This window comes from Thermobia domestica, chromosome 4 (assembly GCF_964235325.1).
Source record: "Thermobia domestica chromosome 4, izTheDome1.hap1.1, whole genome shotgun sequence".
In the NCBI taxonomy this organism is placed as follows: domain Eukaryota; kingdom Metazoa; phylum Arthropoda; class Insecta; order Zygentoma; family Lepismatidae; genus Thermobia; species Thermobia domestica.
The window spans coordinates 312044830-312072176 of record NC_137457.1 but is presented as its reverse complement, the minus strand read 5'-3'; the positions used below and the strand labels follow the sequence as shown (position 1 = coordinate 312072176).

Genomic DNA, 27347 nt, shown 5'->3' with positions numbered 1-27347 from the left:
TGAATGGATTTAAGTATTTTTAGTACACAAACTGTGTCTTGAACGAACTCCCAAACAAAGAAATTGCATGTTGTAAGATCCAGCGAACGTAGTGGCCAAAGGAGAAGGTAGTTATGGTGGTAGGTGGCAGAAGTACCCAATTACATCATGCTCGATCCAACGCTGTGGAAAATACAATTGAGAAGCATTGTACACATTTATCTGAAAATGGGGAAGTTCCGTTAAGCTATAGAGTGTAATTGTCATATTTGGTATTCAGTTAATGATAACAACCAGTTTTCCAACATATTGAAGAATAAATAATCAGTAACAGTTGTTTCAGGGAAGAAAAATGGGCCGTATACTTTCTCTTGGAATGCTTCAGTTAAAAAAAAAAAAAAAAAAAAAAGTCTTAGACTACCGCACAGAAAACATCAACTTTTGTAAAGTCACGCTTCTGCTTTATTTGTGTATGTGGTTGTTGGGTTTTTTAAATGGGAATGTTGTGTGTGTTCACTTTGCCACTGATGTCGAATGTGGCTTGATCAGAGATGATGAATTCAACTGCATCTGCTCGCAGAAGTTACTGTCTGTTCGTGAAAGAGTCTCTGACAAACGCATCTTGTACGATTTAAAACTATCCGCTTACGCAGCACCTACATCGTTATCTGTACTGTGTTCAATTCCCCGTTCGTCGTAGTCACTGACTCGCGAGGACTTCACCGAAACACTTCCTTCATTCTTTCAGTGTTATCATCATGTACACAAGGTCAAACAGAACTCTTACCAGCGTCCATTTTTCACAAACTATCTCCAACGCCTGCTTTTGCGTGGTGCGTCTTGTTTGAACTATGCTTGACACTCATGCTTCAATGTAATCACTGATCTGGACACCTGAAAACGAAGCACACAATGCCTTCTTCTATTGCGACTTTATCTTGGAAATGGCCACAGTAAGCATGAGAAGCAAAGTGCTGGTAGTGAATGTGAAGCTTGAATAGTTGCTGCTGATGATGATATGGGTTCTTTCAGTGTATATGAGAAATAAGATCAGTATTAACTTTTGAAACGGTGCCATTCTTTTGTGAATACTCCGTACATTCTACTTACTGTATTAAACTACAGTATAGTCACGTTTAACCGAAGCCCGGTTATCCAAGCTGGTTATTATAAATATTTATTTTTATTTTCAGCTTGAACGTAATAATTAAGGGTTAAACCTTATTTTTAAAGAAATTAAACTAATATATAATTTTCTAATGTATAATGTAAATTTAATAGGGGATGATAGGAGAACAATAGAAAGAAATGCAGAGATCTTATTAAACGCTTGCAGGGACATGGGTTTAGAAGTAAATGCAGAGAAAACTAAATACATGGAAGTGCGTCGGGACCGTAATACGGTAAATTATGGATGCGTTAAAATATTAAATAATACTTTTGATAAAGTGGATACTTTCAAATATCTGAAGTATTGATTATTTTTTTCCGTTTCAGATTTGAAGATCAAATATCTAGCATCAATGTTAACAAACGAAAATCATATTCACGAAGAAATTAAATGTCGACTGAAAGCAGGGAATTCCTCTTACTATTCGGTTCAAAATCTATTGTCGTCGCGAATTCTGTCGAGGTATTTGAAGCTTAAAATATACAAAACGATAATCATGACTGTTGTTCTGTATGGTTGCGAAACATGGTCGCTTACCCTGAGGGAAGAACATAGACTGAAAGTATTTGAGAACAAGATCCGGAGACGAATATTCGGACCTAAGAGGAACGGGAATGGGGAATGGCGGAAACTTCATAACGAGGAACTACATAATTTATGCGGTTTACCCAACATTGTTAGGGTCGTCAAGTCTAGGAGGCTTAGATGGGCAGGTCATGTAGCTAGAATGGAAGAAAGTAGAAATGCTTTCAAAGTCTTGACTGGAAGACCAATCGGAAAATGACCATTAGGAAGACCTAGGCGCAGATGGGAGGAAAATATTAAGATGGATCTCGCAGAGATTGGAATACAAAGTAGAAACTGGATGCAGTTAGCTAAGGATAGAAGTCAGTGGAGAGCTTTTGTGAACGCGGCATTGAACCTCTGGGTTCCATAGGCCATAGAGTTAGTTAGTTATATAATTTTCTAAATTTTTATTGTAATTCATTGAATTTCATACTGTAATAATTGGATATACACGTACAATACTGTACTTGTAATTTAATTTAAATTTGGAGTTTGTAAAGTTAAATTTTGTCCATGAACAATTTCATTTTACTGTATCACTCCTAAAACTGTTTATCTTTAAAAATCGTCTTCCTATAGACTTAACACTTGATGTATTGATAATAAAGGTGTTTTAAATTCATTTACTAGAATTCATTTCTTGTTTAGAAAAGTCTACGTACAAAATAATCTCAAACTGCATTTCACCTCCGTATTATCCGAGGTTTGTGTTATCCGAAATAGTCTCTGTCCTGATGATCTCGGGTAATCGGTAGTATACTGTAAATGCAACAAGTGCCAAAACGACTGATAGACAGTTCTCTTTTTAGAGACGACCTGCCTCAAGTCCTCTTCATTTCCACCTTCCTGGTCGTCGTACCTATCTTCCTTGATAAGATGTGATAATTTTAAAATTAGAAGAAATACGTAACATCACCTTGGCTTTTCAAAGTCACACTCTGAAACATGTGATCTGTGCTTAAACAGTCAAGGAATACATTTATTTATTTCATCACTATTTTGTATAAATGTGTGTAATTTCTTATTTTTACTTTTACTTTTCTTGGCAGGTATTATAATGCTATTTATAGTTGTTCATTAACTCAAGATATAGCCATGCTCCCAGGTGGTGATCAAACTGAGATTGGTGAAAGAGGAATTAATTTGTCTGGAGGACAAAAGCAGCGAGTAGCATTAGCCAGGGCGTTGTATGCAAACAGGTATCACTCTTACAATTAATATTAAATAAAATTAAAATAACTTTTTTACATTCATTTATACTATTTTTTTTCCTTTTTCTTTCTTCAAAATAGTAGAAATCAGAGCATAAATGTCTGTAGCCATGGTTTTTTCTTGTTGTGGCTGAAGATTTTAGCGGGCGTTAATTTAAATAATAATAATAATAATAATAATAATAATAAAACTGATCGTTGTTCTCAGGAAAGCTTTTGGATACCCCACACACATATTTAAACGAGTGCACATACCTATTTTCTCATTGGGAGACCCGGCTTCGATTCCCGGCGGGAGCGCATGTGGTTCGGATTCCACGTTAATCAGTAAGTCCATGTCTTATATAGCCTCGTTGCTGAACGGGACGTTAAACCCAAAATCATCTCAACTCAACTATTTTCTCATTCCCATTACTCAATTATTTTCTCAAAGTTAATATAGTTTTAGCGTATATTTCTGTCTCATAATTTGAGCTACTTGTTAGAAGAGTCACCCGTAGACCAAAGTGTTCTTTCAGTATATGCTGTAATGTCGGTGTTGTAGCGATATGAAAATTAGTTGCTCGTACTCACTTCATTTATCGCGAGCTTTCGAAGTTGAACGTGCTGTAATGAAATATAAAGAAATGATTCGTCTCATTAGGAATGCTGAGGGAAAGAAGGAGATGAAAAGAATTCGTGTAGGAAATGTGGCGGAGTGAAATTGAAATTCCGTTTCAGTTTTAAATATACCCATACACAGGAATTATCACAGAAAAAAAGTAGGTCTTGAACATAGGTATTACTGTGAAAAGATTTTAACATAAAGCATCGTAATATAACTATAAAATCGACCAATTACTGAGCAAGTTCCCATTTAATGCGGGAGATGCGCGTGCAGGTAGTAGTTCTTATCTCTGTCGCAACAGCGCTATAATTGTTAACATATCCTATTATCTTTACATCTATATACTAACCATTTACGAAGCAACAAGTTTCTTCAGAGCAATAATCGCTTAGTTAATGCATTGCGTATAATATTGTGAAGCTTTGAGTGTTAACCTCATTCCAGTTCAATTTCAGAAACTTCCATACTATAGTTATTTATTTTGTGATCTGTTACGTGAAGACTGATTTCATTCAAGTTAAAAGTGAGTGTATATTTGGACTGTGGGATTCGTAAGTTTGTATTTGTATAAATCGTATAAAAGAATTGATATTCATAGTTCCTACACGAGTCGCCGAAGGCGGCAATAACCGTGAGGTAGGACGCCCTCAGGTATTTGTAGTTGTAAAAATGTACAAAAGAATTTATTACGAGCTGCCCAAGGCAACAATGACTAGAGATGGGGCCAGGCCGTTAGGTGCTTGCCCCTGGTACAATTACAATATAGTCTAGTACGTATTATTCTCTGTTCTTATTTATTTCTTTGTAACTTTCTTTTGCTTGCCCCTGGTACAATTACAATATAGTCTAGTACGTATTATTCTCTGTTCTTATTTATTTCTTTGTTACTTTCTTTTGCTTGCCCCTGGTACAATTACAATATAGTCTAGTACGTATTATTCTCTGTTCTTATTTATTTCTTTGTAACTTTCTTTTGCTTACCCCTGGTACAATTACAATATAGTCTAGTATGTATTATTCTCTGTTCTTATTTATTTCTTTGTAACTTTCTTTTGCTTTCTCCTGGTACAATTACAATATAGTCTAGTACGTATTATTCTCTGTTCTTATTTATTTCTTTGTAACTTTCTTTTGCTTGCCCTGGTACGATTACAATATAATCTAGTGCATATTATTCTCTGTTCTTATTTATTTCTTTGTAACTTTCTTTTTAGGGACATATATTTATTGGATGATCCATTGAGTGCGGTGGATGCCCATGTTGCGTCGCATATTTTCGAAAAATATATTCTAGGAGCCCTAAAGGAGAAAACAGTTATATTTGTTACGCACCAAATACAGGTATTTATTTAATAACATTACTTTTTAATAGTGCATTAAAAACGTATTTATTGCCTTTCATTCACAAATTTACTGAATTTAAGTTCAGTAAATCAGCAAATACTCATATAACATATACTATAGAGCCCTCATATATGGTGATTTCGTGTTACGATACACACACACGCTAAATGTATTCTATGTGACCGTAAACACGCACTAGTGAAGTAGTAGCTCCCTACGAGAACTTTAACCCGTGCCGACTTGACGACAAAGTCATGAAATTACGTTTGCACATTATAGTATAATTTAGGATGTCCTGCCATGATAACGGAGAAACCGAAAGAGACAGAGAAACGGAACTTTGCAGGAAGTAACTAGAGAAAGAAAGACACCTGCTCGTGTATTGACGAACATCACCGGATGAACAATGTTGCCAACCCAAGAGAAAGTTATAATTTTAGTTTGTAAAAGATGGCAACGCTGTGTGCGCGAATGGCGAATGGCGTTTACATTTAAGAGTCTTCATCCCAGCGAAATTAAAATACCGCTAATTTTACAGCAATTATGTGATATCTTCAAATAGATAAAAGATAATCGAAATGTGGAACAAGATCGCCCTAGACAATATTATTTTACATAAGAAACCGTTATCACGACTCACTTATATGCTTTCGATTTCGAGCCATTTTGAAAATCGGCATTTATTTTCGCGTTTCTAAACAGCTGAAAACGAAAAGCCACTAGGTGACTTGTGATAACGGCACCTCACGCAAAATAATATTGTCTAGGACGCTCTTGTTCCATATTTCAATTATCTTTTATCTATTTAAAGATATCACATAATTACTGTAAAATTAGCGGTATTTTAATTTCGCCGGGATGAAGACTCTTAACACATGTTTCACATTATTTCTCGAAACGTTTGCAACAGTGATCAGCGTTTACCATCTCTTTTATCTTGATTTTCATTGTTGCTTCCGATGATGATATCCAATTTAGGTCATTCGATTTACAAAAACATATTTTTTTCTTGGGTTGGAAACACTGTTCATCCGATCATGTTCGTCAATACACAAACATGTATCTTCCTTTCTCTAGTTACTTCGTGCAAAATTTAGTTTCTCTGTCGCTTTTGGTTTCTCGCGTTATCATGGTTGCACATTCTAAATTATATTATAATGTGGAAACGCCATTTCATGACTGTCGTCATGTCGGCACGGGTTAACGTTCTCGTAGAGAGCTGCTATCTCATTAATGCGTGTTTATGCCCACATAGAATATATTTAGCGAGTGTGTGTATCATAACACGAAATTACCTTATTTAAGGGACACCCTAATATATAAACAGTAAATAGTCATATAGCCTTATATCAATAAAAAAATCATATGTAGTAAAAGACAAACTTCTCTATAATGACTGTATGAAAGGAGACTTACATGATGTTAAAAATGACGTCTTCCGTTCTGTTTTTTCTGATCATATTAAATAAATAAATTCAGAAACAGGTGAGGTGATTGCACCGACCGAATTTAACACAGAAGGAACTGTTTTTGAAGCTCCCGTATTCCGAACTAGAAAAACCACATTGTGTATTTATTAACGATTTCTCATCAAAGGTTTCCACAAGTTCAGAAATACTTTTTTCAAAATATCCTAGAATCGTCATAACCTTTGAGTATTTTGTCTCTTCAAGATCTAACATTATTTGGTATCGCTTTGTTGTTTTCACGACACCCACCCACCCACACACACACACATATATATATATATATATGTTAATGAACTATACCGACAAACTTTAAGAGGTGATTCCTCACATCAAAATAAGACAAAAAGTTCATATGGACCTATGGCGAAAAGTGCATCTCGAAAAAGCCAAATTTCAAGAGGCCGTATTTCGAATTCGAGAGAGACTGTAGATGGGTGGTCCTTATCAGCATAAAGGAAGTCACGCATACGCAATCCAAAAGTGCGTATTTCATTAATGCTGAATGGGTATCAGATTATACCCTGCATTGCTAAATTCTCAGATATGCCATCAACCGAATTTTGAGATATGCTCTGACTTTATGATTGGTCCAAAGTAGGCAAACGATAAGCCTTGATAGCAGTGAATACAGAATCCTTTGGCGCGATGTCGAAAGTGTTAAGGATCGTCAGCACCACGGTCTCTCGTACTCGGGAAAAAGCATACTGCAACGTTTTCTTTCACGCTTATAAGTGAAGAAATCGTGAAATATACCGTGATGAAATACATATTATTATCACACGTTATTCCGAACATAAAGGAAAATAAAGCTGCCGGTTTCTAACACTTCCGACTTCCTTCCGAAGCATTAGATGTCCACTGTTGTCAAGGTTTACCTCTTGCCTTCTTTGGACCCTTCTTGAAATCAGTGTATATCTGAAAACTCTATTGAAGACATATCTGAGAATTACACCCTGTAAGAAATACCCTCTACACCTATTGACAATTGATTAAATATGCACTTTTGAATCATGCATGCGTGGCTTTCTTTACGCTGATAAGAACCACATCCACAGTTTCTGGAATTCGAAATAGGACCTCTTGAAATTTTGCTTTTTCGCGATTTTGGACAGCCCTAGCTTTGAAACTATGCACTTTTCGTCATAGGTCCATATGAACTTTTTCTCTTATTTTGATATGAGGAATCATCTCTTACAGTTTGTCGATATAGTTCATTAACACCCTGTATCCTTCATTTTTAGCGTCGTTCTATGGTTCCCGGCATACCATTGAGATACTCCTCAACCAACTGAATAAGCCTCACATAGAATCTGATGTCCAAGACTGCATATCTGGCTGGTCTAACCTAGTTGGTTTAAGTCCTCTAGAAATAACGGGCAGAAGTTCGCAATCAATTTGGGACAAACCAATCATCAAATTATATCAATCAGTGTTATTACAAGAAGCAGGCAGTCAAGAGGATAAGGCTAGACTTCTCGTCTCCTCATCGCCAATTTCAGGTGCTTCGCTACAGGCATCACCTTCACACATCCTAGGACTGCACCAGTGGCGGATCCAGGATATGATTAAGGGAGGGGCTAAACCATAATTTGCCGTTTTATCCAGTGTAAAGCAGAATTGAAGCCCATTTTATCCAGTGTAAACCTGAGCGTCAAGGGGGGGGGGGCTATAGCCCCTTAACCCCCCCCTTGCATCCGCCCTTGAACTGCACCTTCCAAACGAAAGTTTTCGTATTGTAGTTGCACTTCGCCTAGGAGTAGACATCTGTGAATCACACAACTGCTCTAAATGTGGTGCATCAGTCAAGCAGAATGGTCTACACGGTCTGTCTTGTATAAGTAGCTCCGGAAGACATGTAAGGCATTCGAACGTGAATGACATTATCTGGAGAGCACTCGCATCGGTGGAAGTTCCATCTGTTCGTGAACCTGTGGGATGTAACAGATCAGATGGCAAAAGACCAGATGGCATGACGCTGGTACTATGGAAGAGGGGAAGGATTCTTCTCTGAGATTTCACCTGCTCTGACACTTTCGCGTCATCTAATCTCACTCTTTCTTTATCTCGAAAAGGAGCTATTGCAGCCCGCAGAGAGTGCGAGAAAAGAAGAAAATATAAAGATCTGCTCAATAGATACATGTTCGTGCCCGTAGCCATTGAATCGAGTGGCATTTGGGGCCTTGAAGGGCTCAATTTCATCAAAGCAGTAGGCCAACGTATTGCACACCTTACTGATGACAAGCGGGCTACTACTTTTCTGATACAACATATCAACATAGCAGCTCAGCGAGGAAATGTGGCTTCCATTTTAGGTACATTACCACCTGGAAAATTATTAGAAGAAGTTTTCCTTTTATAACTAACTGTTCAGAATTTGCTGTATATTTTTTGAAAAAAAAAAAAAAAAAAAGTCAAATATGTTCCAATTTATAGATAGTTACTGTCCTTAACTAAACAATGATTCATAGAAAGTTATTGTAAACAAGTAAGAATTGTTAGTTTTTGAAAGATTGTCAAATTTCTTGTGTTGGAATTTAATATATATATAGCTTTTATATGTAAAATAAGATATATATATATATATATATATATATATATATATATATATATATATATATGTACAGGGTTATTATAAATGATCGGAGCGATTTCACAGCTCTTTAATAACTGTATTACTGTATATATTGCGATATATATATATATTTTTTTTACACACACAGAAAACTCAAAAAGTTTTTGTTAACAGTTGCAAATGTTTGATATATGCCCCCTTAGTGATTTTACTATGAAAGACTGCGAGAAATCTGAAGTACATCTGAAACAAACAAAACGTTTTGAGTTTTTGTATGTTACTGTTGAGTATTGTTACAATATCTCAATTACTAGAGCTACAGTGAATTTATGAAATCGCTTCAATCAATTATAATATATATATATGTATATTGTATATAAATTTCTCTAATATTATTATTTCTATAATCATACTTCGCCTATCTTCTTTGAGCCCTGAGATGTCAACTACATTTAATTCGGGAGAAATTTCACTCTTTAACGCAACTGAAATATTGCATTTTATGTTACATGTTTCTTGTTTCAGTTTCTTAACCGTTGTGACAATGTGTACCTGATGAAAGAGGGTCGTATCATTGAACATGGAACTCATGAGGAGCTCATGGCGAGGGGTGAAGAATACGCTTTCATAGTAAAATCGCTTTCGGCTACAGATATCAAACCGAAAATCAAGTTTCTCTTACACTCGCCCAGCATGTCCCTTTAAATGAGTTCGAGAGCATTATTGATGCTGACTCGCAGTTCTGGCAAGTTTGTTGGTAGAGGAGGTGTGAAAACTGAATCTTTCACATAACCTCACACAAAACAACGAAGGTTTACGCATAGGGTTAGGTCAGGAGAGCGTGAAGGCCATGACATGAAATGCTTTTTCGGCGCCTGTCGCCATCTTGCTTCACTGCTGCGCCCTCGTGGAAGAAATCTGAAGTACATCTGAAACAAACAAAACTTTTTGAGTTTTTGTATGTTACTGTTGAGTATTGTTACAATATCTCAATTACTAGAGCTACAGTGAATTTATGAAATCGCTTCAATCAATTATAATATATATATATATATATATATATATATATATATATATATATATATATGTATATTGTATATAAATTTCTCTAATATTATTATTTCTATAATCATACTTCGCCTATCTTCTTTGAGCCCTGAGATGTCAACTACATTTAATTCGGGAGAAATTTCACTCTTTAACGCAACTGAAATATTGCATTTTATGTTACATGTTTCTTGTTTCAGTTTCTTAACCGTTGTGACAATGTGTACCTGATGAAAGAGGGTCGTATCATTGAACATGGAACTCATGAGGAGCTCATGGCGAGGGGTGAAGAATACGCTTTCATAGTAAAATCGCTTGCGGCTGAAAGCGAGAAGAGAAAGGCCGAAGAAGTAGCCAAAAGGTAAGAAGAACTTGTTTCAATTAATTCAGTTCAAAGAAAAACGACAGAGAACTTTTTAGGGTCAGTCTTGTACTAACTAACTAACACTATGGCCTATGGAACCCAGAGGTTCAATGCCGCGTTCACAAAAGCTCTCCACCGACTTCTATCCGTAGCCAATTGGATCCAGTCTCTACTTTGTATTCCTATTTCTGCGAGATCCATCTTAATATTGTCCTCCCATCTGCGCCTAGGTCTTCCTAATGGTCGTTTTCCGATTGCTCTTCCAGTCAAGATTTTGAAAGCATTTCTAATTTCTTCAATCCTAGCTACATGACCCACCCACCTAAGCCTCCTAGACTTGACGACCCTAACACTGTTGGATGAACCGTATAAATTATGTAGTTCCTCGTTATGAAGTTTCCGCCATTCTCCATTCCCGTTCCTCTTGGGTCCGAATATTCGTCTCAGGATATTGTTTTCAAATACTTTCAGTCTATATTCTTCCCTCAGAGTAAGCGACCACGTTTCGCAACCATAGTCTTGTACTAAAACGTAAAAATAAAAAGCAGGCTGCAAGGCATATTTATGTGGTTCAACTATTCCTAATATCATATTAGCCGGAACATGGAATTTTAGAATCATTTTCCCATAGAAAGAATAATTCTTGATTCATACGAAATATTTTTAAAACATAACTATCGTCAACATCTCAACTGTGAGCGTCCCACAATCTGTTCACTTGTATGGTACATATTTCAAGGATTCAATCATTTTTCTGTACAAAATTGTACATCGTTCGTAAGTTGGCGGGAAATTGATAATGTGATTGGTTAAGTAGCGTAGGTTTCTCGCTTCCACGCTGATGAAAAGGATGAAATCTTTTAGTTTAACGTCCCGCGATTATGCCCTTTAGGCTAAGAAAGATGGATGATGTAAGAATTGGTGGAATGATAAGATTGGAGGAAACAGGAGTACCCCGAGAAAATTCAGGGACACAATGTTGTCCAGCACAAACTTACTTGGACGAGGATCGAACCAAGAACTCCACGTACGAGAGGTAAGCACTTTACCACTGAGCCATTGATCTCCTCCTCCACACTGATGAAGACGACAATTGATCATTGAAACCATGTGTAGTTATCTACATTATTTTGCTTGCGCTTAGAGGTGTTTTTTTATATCAGGGTATCTATCGGTCATGAAAGTCACAAATATCACGAAAAAGTCACGAAATCAGAAAACGGTCATGAAAGTCACGAAAAAGTCACGAAATCAGAAAACGGTCACGAAAGTCACGAATATCAAGAAAAAGTCACGAAATCAGAAAACGGTCATGAAAGGCACTAATAGCACGAAAAAGTCACGAAATGAGAAAACGGTCACGAATATCACGAAAAAGTCACGAAATCAGAAAACGATCATAAAAGTCACGAAATTTAGCTTTTGGGTCACGATTTTTTTTAAATATACAAATGTAAGTACAGATTGAAAAATTTTGTTCTATAAAACGTCAAATTTCAATACCAAAAATGTCTATTGTCGACTTTAGACGCTACCAAATCGCAAGCAAAGTACGTTTCTATTGCATGGATGAAAATTCGGTCTAATTTGCACCCAAATTCGCTCTTGAAAATATTAGGAAATGTTAGGATTTGGTAAAGAAAAATTCACGAAAAAGTCATGAAATTTTATTTTGGAATTTTAGTAGACACCCTGTATACAATTTAATATGTGTTCAATATAATTTTTAAGCTTTTGTGTTACTTAACAACTGAATTTTACGTTTTGTTTAAGATATCAGTATCTCATGACTACTGACATTCTTTTAAAATTTGGTGGTAAGGATCTTCACTATAACCAAGAAAGATTTATTATTGGTTTGAAAGTAAATTTTAATCATTATTAAAATTAGAATTAGAAGAATTAGAAGAAGGAAGTCATCAGAAGCAATTGCAAGCATGGAATTGATTACATTTAGTTATTGAGCTTCAAGTATTTAACGAACTTTTTTTTTTTTTTTTATAGAAAAAATAGGGTATTTTAAGATTTTATATCACGTTTGTTTTCTCCTAATACTTAATGCTTTTAAAAGTAAAAAAATATAAAATAACATGGCCAGAACACAGGGCCGGCACTAGGCAATTTTCCCCCTGTGCAATGGCATGATTTGAAGCCCTCTCTCCTTTTTCCAGAAACAACAAATCTTAAAAGCCAGGATATTAAGTATGCTACCCAGTGTTCGAAGTCGAGCAAAAGCAGAGGCGGTATGTTTTATTATAAATTTGACCCGACATATCGGCTATCTAAATGTTGAAATACAGTGAGGATATGCTGTCTAAAAGGTTGCATTTTGGAGAGCTTTCCTGTAGTTACGGTGGGGAGGACATGGAAAGATTTTGATACCCCGCCAACAACTTTCTGAAAAAATATCCCCTTAAGTTATATTATAGAGAATTATACACGAAAAGTCTCAAAAACCGACTTTTTTATATTAACAATTTTCTGTGGGAATACTCCCGTACCACTCGACTGAAGGGTATTCCAAACCTCCGGAAGATCCGCCTCCACAGCAGACAACCCTTAAATCCGCCCAATACTCAAACCACGACATTTATATGCATTAAGGCAAGAAGACATACATATATATAATAAAGAAACAATTCAACATAGCACATCAAAATATAAACTAGGTGAACTTCTTTGAAGACACTTCAGTTTAAAAACAAAAAGTTAAAAAAAAAAAAAAAAAAAAAAAGTGACAAAAATATCGGTGTTGTCAACTTAGAACTTATTTCTATATAAGAAATAAAATCTTTTTACATGCAAAGCTGTTCGTCAATTATTGTGTATAAAAATGAATTTATTAAAGGCATTTGGCATCTACTCTCCAGTGACTGTATGTCTTGATCACTAAAAACCAGAGGTGGTGTGGCATGCCACCGCATACCGTCTCACTTCGACCACTGATGCTACCCCATTATGAACAATGAAAGGGAGCGAAAAGGCACTCGCACTCAGAAAGGCCTAAACACTTCAAATACAATCTCGTTATGCCTCTTGTTTTCTTTAAGTAATAATCTATTATAGTAGTAAAAGATAAAGCAAACACACCTGCAGAGAAAAGACGGTAATCCTTTTGGTAGAATTTAATATTGAGCTTCAGTTTCAATATATCAGTTTACAACTCCAGTGCAACTACCTCTTTCGTCTTCATTTCTTGATTTTCCTTCTACATGTGTCCAAAGATTTTTTTTTTTTTTAAAAAAAACTTGTTTCCACTTTCAATAATAAGGAACTTGTTTGTGACAAAGACAAGACTAGTTTCCATATCGAAACTGTGATAACTAACTTAATGAACAAGTATTCGCTATTGTTCGAGAATTGAGTCCTTGTATTTGACAACAATCAAGGAATTCATGCTGGGATTTGACCATTTGCATTAGCACTGTCCATATGACCTTAAACTAATGCGACCTAAACATGATTTATGAATGTAGTATTCAAATAAATGATCAGCTTAGTAAATATAACTACTATCATCATGACGTCTGTTTCCAACAAGAAATATTTATTTTAAATAACAGTTATGACAGATTTTGCCGTCCCGTACAAATGCACGTGTTGCACATATGTTAGAGCCGGCCTTGTTAGAACATTCATTGTCTTTCTTTCAAGTACAAAATCAAGCAAGCTTAATGTTTTTTTTTCGATTTTAGGGAGGAAACAAAAATATGACAGATTATGAAAAAAAATGTTCATGAGTTCCTTTCTGTTTTGTAGTGCTTCGCTGACAACAGTTGGTGATACTTTAAGCGAAAACAACATTGTTCGAAAGAAGTCGTCGCGCAGCCAGAGTCATTCTGACGCTTCAGAGAAGGAAGATAATGATAGTGTCAAAGGTAAGTTGTATTGAACATTTAGAAGGAAGCGTAACATAATTATCAAAATGATACTTAGGTAGGTACGTATTTAAGGATTTTTGTAATAACATGTACGAGGAGTGATCAGAAAGTAAGGTTACAAAGCCTGTGGTGAAACGTGTGTATATTACTTCATACAACCACTATAGCCAATAGATAGTACATACATTAAGTTATTTTTCGACATAGTCTCCGTATCGGTTAAGACACTTGTCACATCGTGAGATCAGTTTGAAGATACCCTCCTGGTAAAAATCCTCTCCTTGCATGTTCAGGCACGTTGTCTTGAAGTGTTTGACCTCCTCGTCTGAAGCGAAACGACGGCCTTCTAAGTGCTCAACAGCTGAAAGTCACTTGGAGTGAGGTCCGGGCTGTAGGGAAGTTGGTAATTGTGTTCAAATCTGTTCATATTGTTCTGATCGGCCACTGCGCTCGTTGTCGGCGACGTTTTCTCTACCAGTCGTAAACTTCCGACACCATTCTGCGACTGCTGACGGAGACATTACAGTCTCTCCACAAATTTGTAGCAGCTGCCTAAGAATTTCAGCCGCGGTAACATGTTTCGCCCACAGAAACCAAATAACTAAGCCGACTTCTTCGCGAGACCAGTTTTCCAAACTAGTTGCCATTTGTGTCTACCTGCAACTAGCGCCGTCGGTGGCGGGTGGCTGAAACTCTCCACAGTTACCAACTCCATGTAGTAAAATTATCACACACTTCTCATTCCTCTATAACAGAGGAAACTCCAGAAATATCGGCCTTGTAACCTAAGTTTCTGATCCTCCCTCGTAAAAATAAATTTTTCACTTATCCCGCATCTAAAGTGTAATGCACTATTAAATGTACTAATTTGTTTCAGTAATCCGTTATCTTTCTTAGCAGCCCTCATCAGTGATCTAGTGGCTAGCGCGTGCGTCTTCCTGGGTTCTATTCCCGGTGGAGTAGCATTAATATTTGAACGCATTATAATGGTTCGGATTGCACATTATATATTCCACCTTCGTTCATATATCTCATTAACCATATCGTCTACTGTCGTCTTGCTAGTGTCATTACGAAAAATGATGAAGGTATGCTTTAATATCTGTTTCATCTTAATAGTGGTTATTGTAGACTTTTTTACCAGCGAAGTTAGGAAGCATATCTAATCTAATATTTAAAATTGAAAGTGACTATGTTTGTGGCTTAATAACTCTTGAACCACCCGAACGATCTCGATCAAATTTTTAACATAGGTAAGGTTCAGGACTGAAATGTTTTATATATATAATTTTACTTTGAGCATGCCACTTAGGGGAGGAGGAGGGAAGATATTTAAAAATGATCGAAAACGACCAATATTAGTGTCGAATCCATAGTTTTTGGGATCGCTGAGATAAACGATGATACTTCTGATGCTGCATAAACAGGGTGTCTATCGGTCACGAAAATGTCACGAAATCAGAAAACGGTCATGAAAGTCACGAAAAAGTCACGAAATTTAGCTTTTGGGTCACTTTTTTTTAACTCTACAAATGTAAGTACAGATTGGAAAATTTTGTTCTATAAAACGTCAAAATTCACCACTAAAAATGTCTATGGTTGGCTTTAGACGCTACCAAATCGCAAACAAAGTACGTTTCTATCGCATGGATGAAAATTCGGCCTAATTCGCACCCAAATTCGCTGTTGAAAATGTTAGGAAATTTTGTGATTTAATAAAGAAAAGGTCACGAAATTTCATTTTGGAATTTTAGTAGACACCCTGGTAAATCAAAATTCAGCCCCACAGCCCGGGGGAGGGGGGAATATATAAAAATGATCGAAAATGACCAATATTAGGTGTCGAATCTACAGCTTTTGTGGTCGCTCAGATGAACAGGGACACTTCTGGTGTCATTTAAATCCAAATTCAGTCCCGCAACTTTTTGGAGGGGGAGGGGGAGATATACAATATAAAAATGACCGATATCGGAGAGCACTTCAGTAAGTACTAGGCTAGTCGAGCGAGCGTTACCCCCCAGAGCGAACGCGGCCTAGGTGGCTACACGGTAATTTTAGTTTCACCAGAGTTGTAAATCATACTATGAGCCAGTCAGGGTTTCCAGGTCTTTTCTTTTCACTTCCCGCGCCAGAAGTGTAGAATGAGAATGAACTGCTTCAGTTGGTTTCTTGTGACAAGATATGAAGGTTATCGAAGAAGTATTGGTGTTAGCTGCAGTTTCTTCTTATGTAAAGAAAAAAAGACGCAGAGGAAACTAAGTGCAGACAAAGTAAACGACCAAAACAGCTTACTTTATCTTAATCAAACTTGGAAAACAATTCAGTTGGGGTTAGATTGTTGCTTTTTCAATTTATTCCTACATCCATATTAATCTGTGTATCTGTATAAAAAGGATGTGTATGTATGTTAGGAATGGTATAGAGACGATTTTGGCTCTCCCTTCTCTATTTCTTTCTCTTTCTTTCTCTCTCTCTCTCTCTTTCTCACTCTCTCTCTCTCTCTCTCTCTCTCTCTGTATCTCTCACAAAAAAGGCAAATTTACACTTTTTCGTTTTAAAACCTATTGAAAAGGTTGTGGAATTAATTAAATAACAAGTAACTATCAGCAACTAACAAAAAAACAAATTTTGAAAACATAATCTCTTCCAAGCGACAGAAAAGTTTTAAACTATCCATGTTGCCCACCAACCTATGGTTGAGGTGAACAAGAAGACTGAAAATATATGAAACACTCATCAATATGTCAACAACAAAATCTGTCACTGGCAGAATTTATAACGAACTACTCTCAACTTCCAACTCCCTTTATTTTCTTTTTCTTACTTTTAAACATTATTTCACTTAGAACTAGTTTTCTTTTTACTTTCAGTTTTATTGTTCTATACTTTGTTCCCCTTTCGTAAATGACAGTATATTATATCTTAGTTAAATCACGGAAAAACTGTACTGTTCTGATGACAGCGCCTCAATCTTCCACCCCCCAAAACAGAGAGTAAAAACAGTTTGTTTTTCATAAGACTTTCAGCCCGTTGCACTGTCATCTGCGCAGTGGGAGTCTTGAGGGGGAGGCCTAGGAGGGAAAACAGTGCAACCACCACATCCAATATCGCAAACGTCGTAATGACGTTGCTCAGTAATTAGACATATTCCAATATAATTATTTGGTCTAGGAATTAATTCGTGCGGGTGGACAAGAGATGGCGCAACGAACGGAGCGTCCCACAGTTCCGTGTATCCACACATGTGTTGCAAACCCCTGTCATCGCGTATCGTTCGTAGTATAGGGCAGTGGATTAAAGCGTCAACAACACCAGTTTGTAGTTAAGTGAACATGGCGCAATTTGTGCCTGATAAAGTGTTTTTGCGGGGTGTCCTGCTGCATTACTTTAACATGCAGAAAAGTGCGACTGAAAGTCATCGTATTTTGGTGGAAGTGTATGGTGACCATGCTCTAGCTGAGCGAACGTGTCAGAAGTGGTTTGCACGGTTTAGAAGTGGTGATTTCGGCTTGGCAGACCAAGAGCGAGCTGGACAGCCAAAAAAATTTCAAGACGAAGAATTGACAGCATTGCTCGAGCAGGATTCGTGTCAAACGCAGGAACAACTTGCAGCAGCATTAGGCGTTGATCAAACAACAGTCTCCAAACGCTTGAAAGCCATGGGAATGATTCAAAAGATGTCACATTGGGTTCCACATGAATTGAAAGACAGAGACGTTGAAAGACGAAAAACCATTTGCGAATTGCTGCTTCAACGACAGAGCAGAAAGGGGTTTCTGCATCGAATTATTACGGGTGATGAGAAGTGGATCCATTACGAGAACCCTAAACGAAAAAAGGCCTGGGTGAAACCAGGTGAACCAGGTCCATCACAACCAAAACGAGATATTCACTGTGCAAAGGTTATGCTGTGCATATGGTGGGATATGAAAGGTGTGGTGTACTATGAGCTACTGCAACCGGGTGAAACTATGAATGGAGAACGTTATCGACGACAATTAATGCGTTTGAAGCAAGCTCTGGCCAGAACACGACCAGAATGGGAGAACAGACATGATAAACTTATTGTTCAACATGATAACGCTCGCCCACATGTCGCAAAACCGGTCAAAACCTATTTAGAAAATGTCGGATGGGAGGTTTTACCCCACCTGCCGTATTCACCAGACGTTGCTCCTTCGGACTACTACTTGTTCGATTGCATGAACAACGATTTGATTGGACAGCGGTTTACTTCTTCAGAAGATATCGGAATATGGATCGCTTCCAAGGATGAGGACTTCTTTCGCCACGGAATCCGTACATTGCCTGACAGATGGGCGAAAGTGGTGGCTAGCGATGGACAATATTTTTCTTAAGGTATTTATGTATTTTGTGTTTGTACTACAGCTTCAATGTGTGCGTACCAACCGCACGAATTAATTCCTAGACCAAATACATAGCTTAGAAAATAATAATATAAATTAGGAAATTTTAGATTGGAAAGTATTTTGTACCCAGTGTACGTAAATACGGGACATTTTGGCGTCCCGGGAAAATTTTTCGGGACACCGGGAATGGTAGTGAACGGATGGTTACCCTAGGTTAGGGTCCCACGTTGAGCTGTAGTTCACGTCCGATGTAGCCTCGCTGATATAGTCGAAAGAGACGGAGCAAGAGGCATTTTTTTCTAAGATATCCTCTGTATCGAAAACAAATATTAGACCCCAATCAATAAATTCCAACATTTACACTACTTTATACTTTACTAGCTATGCACGTGCCTTTGGAGAATGGGGTTCCGGATTCGAATCCTGTGGGAGATCATTGAAAAGTTTCAGCGCATAAAGGTTGTTTAGATTCCACCTTAAACTGTAGGTTCACATCTTGTATAGCTTCGGTGCTGAAAGGACCGCTAAATTCCAAGCCACCAAGTATAAAATTTACATCATGATATTTTAAACCAATTCTCTGGTTTAATCTTTTAATTTTTTTCTTCTCATGATTTAGGCTAATTCTGAAATTCCTACTCTCTACCAATTTTAGCACCTTATTTTCAGTTTCAGAACAAAGTTGATAAAACACGAGCAGTTGCAGTTAAAATAAATAAATAAAATAAAATTACATATCTTTCCCAGGAATATTTCTAAGCTGCATGGAAAGAAATGTCTGGAAACTGAAACATTATGTGTTTGTTTTACAAAACTAAATTTCGAAATAATTTGGCAACGTAGTTTTTCGGTCATTTCAAAGACTGGAAAGAGAATAAGATGTATTGAATCCCAATTTAAAATTATGGTCTTTGCTGTTTAAAACATTTTCGATATACCTAAGTACCAAACTATTAGAGGTGGCATTTTCCGCCTTTCTCTTGTGAACACATCTATGGCTTAGACCATCTAAGGGCAATTGTTCCATCATCTAACATATCCACCCCATAAAATGCCGCATAGCCGGCCCTGACCCTTTCGGGCTGTTGCGCCTTAAGGTTTGATATATATTAGGTATATTGGAAGTTGGCACAACTGTAACAAAGTATTTATTATTATTATTATTATTATTATTATTATTATTATTATTATTATTATTATTATTATTATTATTATTATTATTATTATTATTATTATTATTATTCATAGTGAACATACAATTTAGCTCGATGTAGCTCTACTTAACGTATTAAATGAAATCATAAAATAAGAATATTCTTCCTTCTTCATTCTGAGAATTCTGTTCCATTCCCTCCTAGTCTGGAACAAATATCGCAGCCACTTCTCTCCACATTTTTATTTTTAAGTCACGATTCATGTAGTTCGGATCTCTTAAATTATATAGGCATGGCCTATTTTGTATTTCGATTATAAACGCCTCTGTGTTAAACACACTAATCATGATTGGAGATGTACACAGGACACGTTTTCAAACACAACTGAAAATTTCTCTTTGTGATTACACTTGTGGTTATCTGTTTGGGGGTGGAGTTCGAGCTTCGGAGATAGGGGCTCAAATTCAAGTTATTTCGTTGTTTCATGTTTTGCCTAAAGCCACAAATATTTTGCTTATAGATTACCATGGCACCAGCTAACTGTCAATCAAGTGTATCACGAGAAATCACCGTGTTACATAGATTTTTCTGTGATTAGCTATTTTTCGGAATTTCCTTCTATTTTTGTGAATTTTCTTTTGTTATACACACACATACTTTATAATAGCAGAGTTCCATTCTCTGCACAAAGCATCTTCCAAGCAGCTGTTTTTTGCTACAATCCCCCTTGCCTGGCAACACGTCTTTCCTTTCTGTCCTTCCTTTTGAAATCTTTTAAACAGCAGGCGGTCTATTGTTCCGACCTGCACCAAATACGCTCGAGCCGACGTTTTCTCTGCGATTTTATTGCTTTCGCGTTCATGTTTAGCCGCTCAGATTTAAATACATGGTCAGCGTATTTCAAGCTTACGCATGAGCAATAAATGCGCTTTGCGATCGCTTCAAATAGCCACCTCCTAATAGTAAAAAGTGACTGACGCTAACGGTACATATTAGTAATTTTCCTTATTTTAACCCAGTGAAGCGGGTATTGACGTTAGTACTGTATTGAAAAACAAGTTGTTTCATATACATGATATTCTTACATTTCTAATTTAATAAACTATTGGTTTTTGTCATGGGAAGTGATGCATGATTGTGACATTGTAAGCGTTAAAATATACTGCTATCCATTGTATAACTACAGGAATTATCCATTGTTTCATAACAGGTAAAGGGTTGACATCTCCTGAGAAAATGGAAACTGGAAGCATTCCATTTCAAGTGTATCATTCGTACATTCAAGCTGCTGGAGGCTATTTGGTGGCTGCCTTGGTATGTTTCACGTTTCCTCTCAACGTTGGAACCACAGCGTTTAGTTCATGGTGGCTGGCACAATGGCTAAAAGAAGGCGGTGGGGTAAGTTTCTGTAAAGCGTGTAAAACATGTAGTTTTTGTTCGATTCGTTATGTTTAATTTGAATCTAGATTTGGTTATTTGCTGCTAAAAATAATTTGCTTCATCTTCTTAATCACTTATATAAATGCAGATCCATTACGAAAAGAATTATCATAAAAATAGTTACTAACCTTTCATATACGAGGCACATCCAGAAACTAAATTTCCCATGCGTTCCATAGCTAGAAAACCGTATGTTGCGCGAAGCGACTGCATACACGTGAGAGAGTAAGATCCCAACAAGGCGCATGCGCCAGCGGAACTTCCCTAGTGCTCTCAGTAGCATCGTGGCAGTGGTTGAAGATGGGCGTTCCTATTCCAGCTCCCGCCGCGTATGAAGCGCGAGCAGTCATAAAAGTTTTTGAATGCACAGGTCATAGCGCCAATTGAAATCTACCGTCAGCTGTACCAGGTCTATGGGCCGAATAAGGCCTACAAGGTCGTCTGTGATAACGCTTAGCCTCTCACTGCGCTCCTCATCATGCACATTTTGGCGTCCTGCTGCAATTTGTCTACACCAGCAACGCACCATCTGCTTGCTCATGACGTGAGGTCCATAGACTTGGCACAGCTGATGATGGATTTTAATCAGCGCTATGCCCTATGCATTCAAAAACTATATCACTGCTCGCTCTTCACATGCGGCGGGAGCTGAAATAGGAACGTCCATCTTCAACCACTGCCACAACGCTACTGAGAGCACTAGGAATGTTCGGCTGGTGCATGCGCCTTGCTAAGATCTTACTCTCTCACGTGCACACAGTCTCATCGCGCAACATACGGTTTCCTAGCTATGGGACGCGTGGAAAAGTTACTTTCTGGATGCGCCTCGTACTTATCAATATTAAACTTAAAAGCATATGCAATAGTGGCACTCCTTTTCAACATATTTACCAATGGAATTCAGACACTTATCATACCGTGGGATCAGCCTTTTGTATTCCGATGTCGTAACAGTCAACTAGGTATGACAGCATTCTGCAATTGTTCATCACTTACGGGACAGATATTTCTTCGGGTATAAGAAGGCACGAAAATCGCTCGGAGCAAGATTTGAGCTATATGGCGGGTGACAACCAATCTTCTGCAATCGTTCCACTGGAACGTATTTGACCACCCGCCACATAGCGCAGATCTTGCTCCGAACGGTTCTTATGTGTTCTTACACCTCGAGAATTGCTAGTCCAGTAAGCATTTTGATATTGATGAACAATTGCAGACGGCTGTCGTACACTCTTTTACTCCCAGGCGGCTGACTGTTACGACATCGAAATATAAAGTTGATCCTACGGTATAATAAATGTCTGAATTACGGTGACAAATATGTTGAAAAGTTGTGTTATCTGTGCTGCATCTGTAGCAAGAAATCTTTCAAGATTCCTGTATCTCCTGTGCGTTAGCTGCCCTAGTGAAACTTACTTTCCGGATGCGCCTCGTATTATTTGTATGTTATATATATATATATATATATATCAGAATCCCATGTACTGTGATTCCAAAGTTCTGTATTTGCTTTTCTTATAATTTCAGGGCGCTACAATTGTTGTAAATAACGAAACAGTACTTAGTGATAACATCAATGATAATCCAAGCTTCCATATTTATCAGCTAGTGTATGGATTAATGATTCTTCTTATCTTCGCTACGAGTATGGTGCGAGGATTTACATTTACAAAGGTAAGTTTTATATATACTAGCCGAAATGTGCGTTCTTCGTACAAGGAGAATAGGTTTATGGGAAATACTTGAGCAATCCCCTGCCATCCTTTAAGATATTTATTTCAGTGAAAGTATTTATAATAAAAACCCATAAGATACTCTGTTTTTGACATCAGTTTTGGTCCACTTACCCCGTTTAGAATATGCCGTTTAATCAAAGTGATAAAACCCAGCTTAAGGTGAATATTAACTTTATTTCGATTCATTTCAAATTGTTCAGCCTTTTTTTCCGTGATATGATCACAAAAAAACAGACATCGCTTTCAGTGTAGCGAAGAAACTTCAAAAATATGATCCCTCTGTCCCTTCAAATGGAAATTTTCAAAAACTCGCAAAGATGTAGCCGTTTATGAGGCGTATATCTGCCAAGTTTCATCTTTCTAACTGAAAAAGCTCGTGAAATACTCAATTTTTCGCATACATCCCCTTCCCCCTTGATAATCCCTCTTTAGGAAAATCATTTTAATCAAATTGACGTGATGAAAACCCAATTCGAAGTAAGTGATAACTATATTCTAAAATTCATTTTAAACTGTTCATCCATTTCTTCGTAATTCGATTCCAGTGCGATTTCATTTTGATACGAGGGTGGATTGGAAAGTTCGTGGCCTGACCTACAAAATGAGAACATATTTGGACAAGTTGCGTTTTATCTTTCCACGTAATCCCCTTCGACCGAAATACATTTGCGCTACCTCTCCGGTAATGCTTCTATACCACTTTTAAAAAATGATTCCTCGATCCTTGCAAAATATGCCAGTACAGCACTTTTCACGTCTGCATCCGAAGAAAGTCGGTGACCCTCCAAAAACTTTTTCAGGTTTCTAAACAAGTGAAAGTCCGAGGGGAGAAGAGGGGCAGATGAGAGCAATATTGCGGGCCCGGCAACGGTTCAAACCCATACGAATGAATTTCTACCATGAATGCAAGGGACGTCTGAACATAGGCATTGGCCTTGTGGAACAACACCTTTCTTCGCAGCATTCCTGGTCTTCTAATTCTGATTTCCTAACACAAACATTCCAGAAGTGTGCAGTAGTATTCAGAATTGTCCAAGAAATCAAACAGGATAATGCCCATAGCATCCCATAACAGGGTGTCTATCGGTCACGAAATCAGAAAACGGCCATGAAAAAGTCACGAAATTTAGCTTTTGGGTCACTTTTTTTTTTTTTTTTTTTTTTTTATCTGTGGAAATATAAGTGTAGATAGGAAAAATTTTGTTCTATAAAACGTCATAATTCACCACCAAAATTATTTCTGGTTGGTTTTAGATGCTACCAAATCGCAAACAAACCACGCTTCTATCGCATGCATGAAAATTCGTCCCAATTCGCACCCAAATTCACTCTTGAGAATGTTACTAAGTTTTATGGTTTGGGAAGGAAAAGGTCACGAAAAAGTCACGAAATTTCATTTTCGAATTTTAGTAGACATCCTGCATAACCTTGTTTGTCGACAAAAACTTGTTTGGCTTTCTTTGGGACATGGGATCCAGGTCGTTTCCATTGCTTCTATTATTGTTTTGATTCTGGTGTATGATTGTGTACTCATGTCTCGTCAATAGTTACAAATCTCCAATAAACTGCTCCGGATCACTTTGAAACAGGTCCAAATAATCACGGGAACGGTTACTCGATTGTATTTGTATTCAACTGAAAGCAACTTGGGTACCCATCTCGCGGACACCTTAGAAAAGCCTAATTCGTTTAAAAGGTCAGCAGTGGCTCAGTGGTAAAGCGTTCACCTCTGGTGCATAGGGTCCCGGGTTCGATCCCAGCTCCCGCCAAGTGAACTTTGTGGTGGACAAACACCGTGGTTTTTTTCGGGGTTCTCCCGTTTCCTCCCACTTTCTTCATTCCACCATTTCATTCATTTCTCATCATCACCGTCTCCTTTAGCCTAGCCGGCACAACCGTCGGACGTAAAACTCAAAGGTTTCTTAATTCGTTTAAGAGAATGTTTTGTGCTCTCTCATACGAAATACCCACAGTCTCAACTATGTCTCGGATTTTCATTCTGTGGTCATTCAAAATCAGGTAACAAGTTTTATTGACATTTTCTGTAGTGGTCGACGTTGAAGGCATGCCATTGCGGGAAGGAGGATCATCTTCAATGCTGTTCCTGCCATGCTTAAATCCAGCTACTTTCTGCCACTTTCACCATGGAATACGAGAACGAGGAGTCTCCTAGTGTTTCTACCATGTCCATATGAATTTCTTATTATGTTAAGCCTTTTCTAGCAAAGGTATTTAATAACAGCTTGATGCTCGATTTTCTCCATGTCACTTCTACTGATTTAGCGCCTTATAAACTCCTCACGTGAAACAATAGAGAAATGAGATTTTACACAGTGACTACCAACGGATATAGCTACGCAGCTAATGTATACAAAATAAAATAATTGCTTCATTTCTAGTCATGGCACGAACTTTCCAATCCACTGTCGTATATTTGATATACAGTACAGTACATATAGTAAGTTAGCATTAGCTTAGATATAATACATAAGGAACACACTTTTCGTTCGTGTAGCCTTCATTCAAGAAACCCAGGCTAGTTTTTCATTAAAGAAAAAGTTTTCCGTACATACTTGTTGTCACACTAACTATATATACATATATATATAATTTAAGTAATAGGCACAAAACACCGATGAATTAGCAGAAATTTCGTGAGGATTCGGATCTGATGCTCCTCTTTCCAATGGTAACTTAAATGTTTTGTACTTATTGATACTTGGTACATATAAAATGTATTATGTACGGCAGTAAAAAACTTATGCGGTCACTGGTGTTGGATTTCGTCAGCAGTTTGCTAGTAGATGGGCGCTTAATAGACGTTTCAGAAATAAAGGACCAAATTACAGGAAAATGGTTCTATCTGTGGCAGCTCAATTCCTAGAGCAGTCGATCGGTTCAGGAAGTAGTAGTTAGGTAGGAATAAGAGTCTCCGCCAACCAGGAACCGTATTCCTATGATATTCTGAATAGTTGTGTTTAAGAGTATGTTCTTATTTGCAGATAACTCTACGTGCTTCAAGTCGGCTACATAATCAACTCTTTCGGAAGATTATAAGAAGTCCGATGAGGTTCTTTGAAACAACCCCTACTGGACGTATTCAAAATCTCTTTGCCAAAGATGTAGATGAAAGTAAGTGTTGGTCTAGTCACTCTAGTTGAGAAATTTACTATGTTAAATGTAAATAGCAAAATAAGTTATATTTAACATTAATCAAAAGAAGTTTATAAAGTTTGCTACAATTTCAGGATAGTCCACTGAGGCCGAAAAGCTTGTTAGGGACCGGGAAAGTCTGAGAAATGACATTTGACCAAAGAAGCGTATAACTAGACAGGTATTATAGGGTGGTAGGTAACTCCACCGAAAAACTTTTGGAAGGCTGTTCCTTATACGAAATGAAAGAAAAAAGTTCTAATAAACATGGGTCGAAAAACGTCTCCTTTCAGAGTTATGAACTACCGAAAATTCAAACTATCACGTTTCAAAACATCCTGGCTTAGAAACTATAGTGCCTATCCCAAGCGGTTTAAGCAATTACACAGGAACTGGTATACGCTCTATCTAAATATCCATGTTTCAGAATTCACCGGTACCAGCTAAACGAACGCACCACTAGTACTTAAAGGAGTATCCCTATACTTCAACTTCCTTTTCACAGTTCCTTTCACCGATAACGGAAGATGGTAAAACATGGATATTTAGATAGAGCACATAGTAGTTCCTGTGTAATACCTTAAACCGCTTGGGATAGGTCCTATAGTTTCTAAGTTAGGGAGTTTTGAAAAATGATTTTTCGAATTTTCAATGGATCATAACTCTGAAAGGAGGCATTTTTTCGGGGCCCATGTTTATTAGAACTTTTTTTCTTTCATTTCGTATAAGGAATCGCCTCCCAAAGTTTGTCGGTAGAGTTACCTACCACCCTGTATATATATATATATATATATATATATATATATATATATATATATATATCTTACGAATAAAGAAACTGAAAATAAGATACAGCAGTCTGCTAGTAGATAAAAAAAATGCATATTAAGAAATAAAAAAAGCAGTGTCACGTGTATTTCACGTGAAGAAGTTTGGTTTTATGGCGTGATATTTTCCCAAATAATATGGAAACATGAAATGGTAATAAATTGTTATCACTTCCGGTTTTAATAAAATATATATCCTTCGGACGCTTGATTGTAGAAAACCGCTTTTCTTTGTCTATTACCGTTTTTACTCTATTGCGGTCCCCGTTAAACTGGAAATTACTATTTGTTACTTCCACTTTTAACAGAGAAGTTAAAGTGAAGATGAAAACTACTCTTGAGACGCTTAATTAATTACATAATACCGCCTCTCGCTATCTATTACGGTTTTGATCAATGTTAAATATCGATTTCACTTTAAATATCGTTGGTTTTCAAAATAAAATTCCGCAATT

At 37.2% G+C, this 27347-nt stretch overlaps 1 protein-coding gene across 1 annotated transcript in view; it reads left to right on the top strand.

Moving 5' to 3' along the window:
• Positions 1 to 27347, top strand: part of LOC145684319 (ATP-binding cassette sub-family C member 5-like) — a 181973-nt gene that overhangs the window by 112287 nt on the left and 42339 nt on the right. The window contains exons 16-22 of the mRNA XM_081756510.1: positions 2767 to 2916; positions 4750 to 4876; positions 10168 to 10328; positions 14091 to 14209; positions 20947 to 21134; positions 22704 to 22850; positions 25915 to 26044. Of these exons, the coding sequence (XP_081612636.1) occupies positions 2767 to 2916; positions 4750 to 4876; positions 10168 to 10328; positions 14091 to 14209; positions 20947 to 21134; positions 22704 to 22850; positions 25915 to 26044 (1022 nt within the window). The remainder of the gene's footprint in view (positions 1 to 2766; positions 2917 to 4749; positions 4877 to 10167; positions 10329 to 14090; positions 14210 to 20946; positions 21135 to 22703; positions 22851 to 25914; positions 26045 to 27347) is intronic.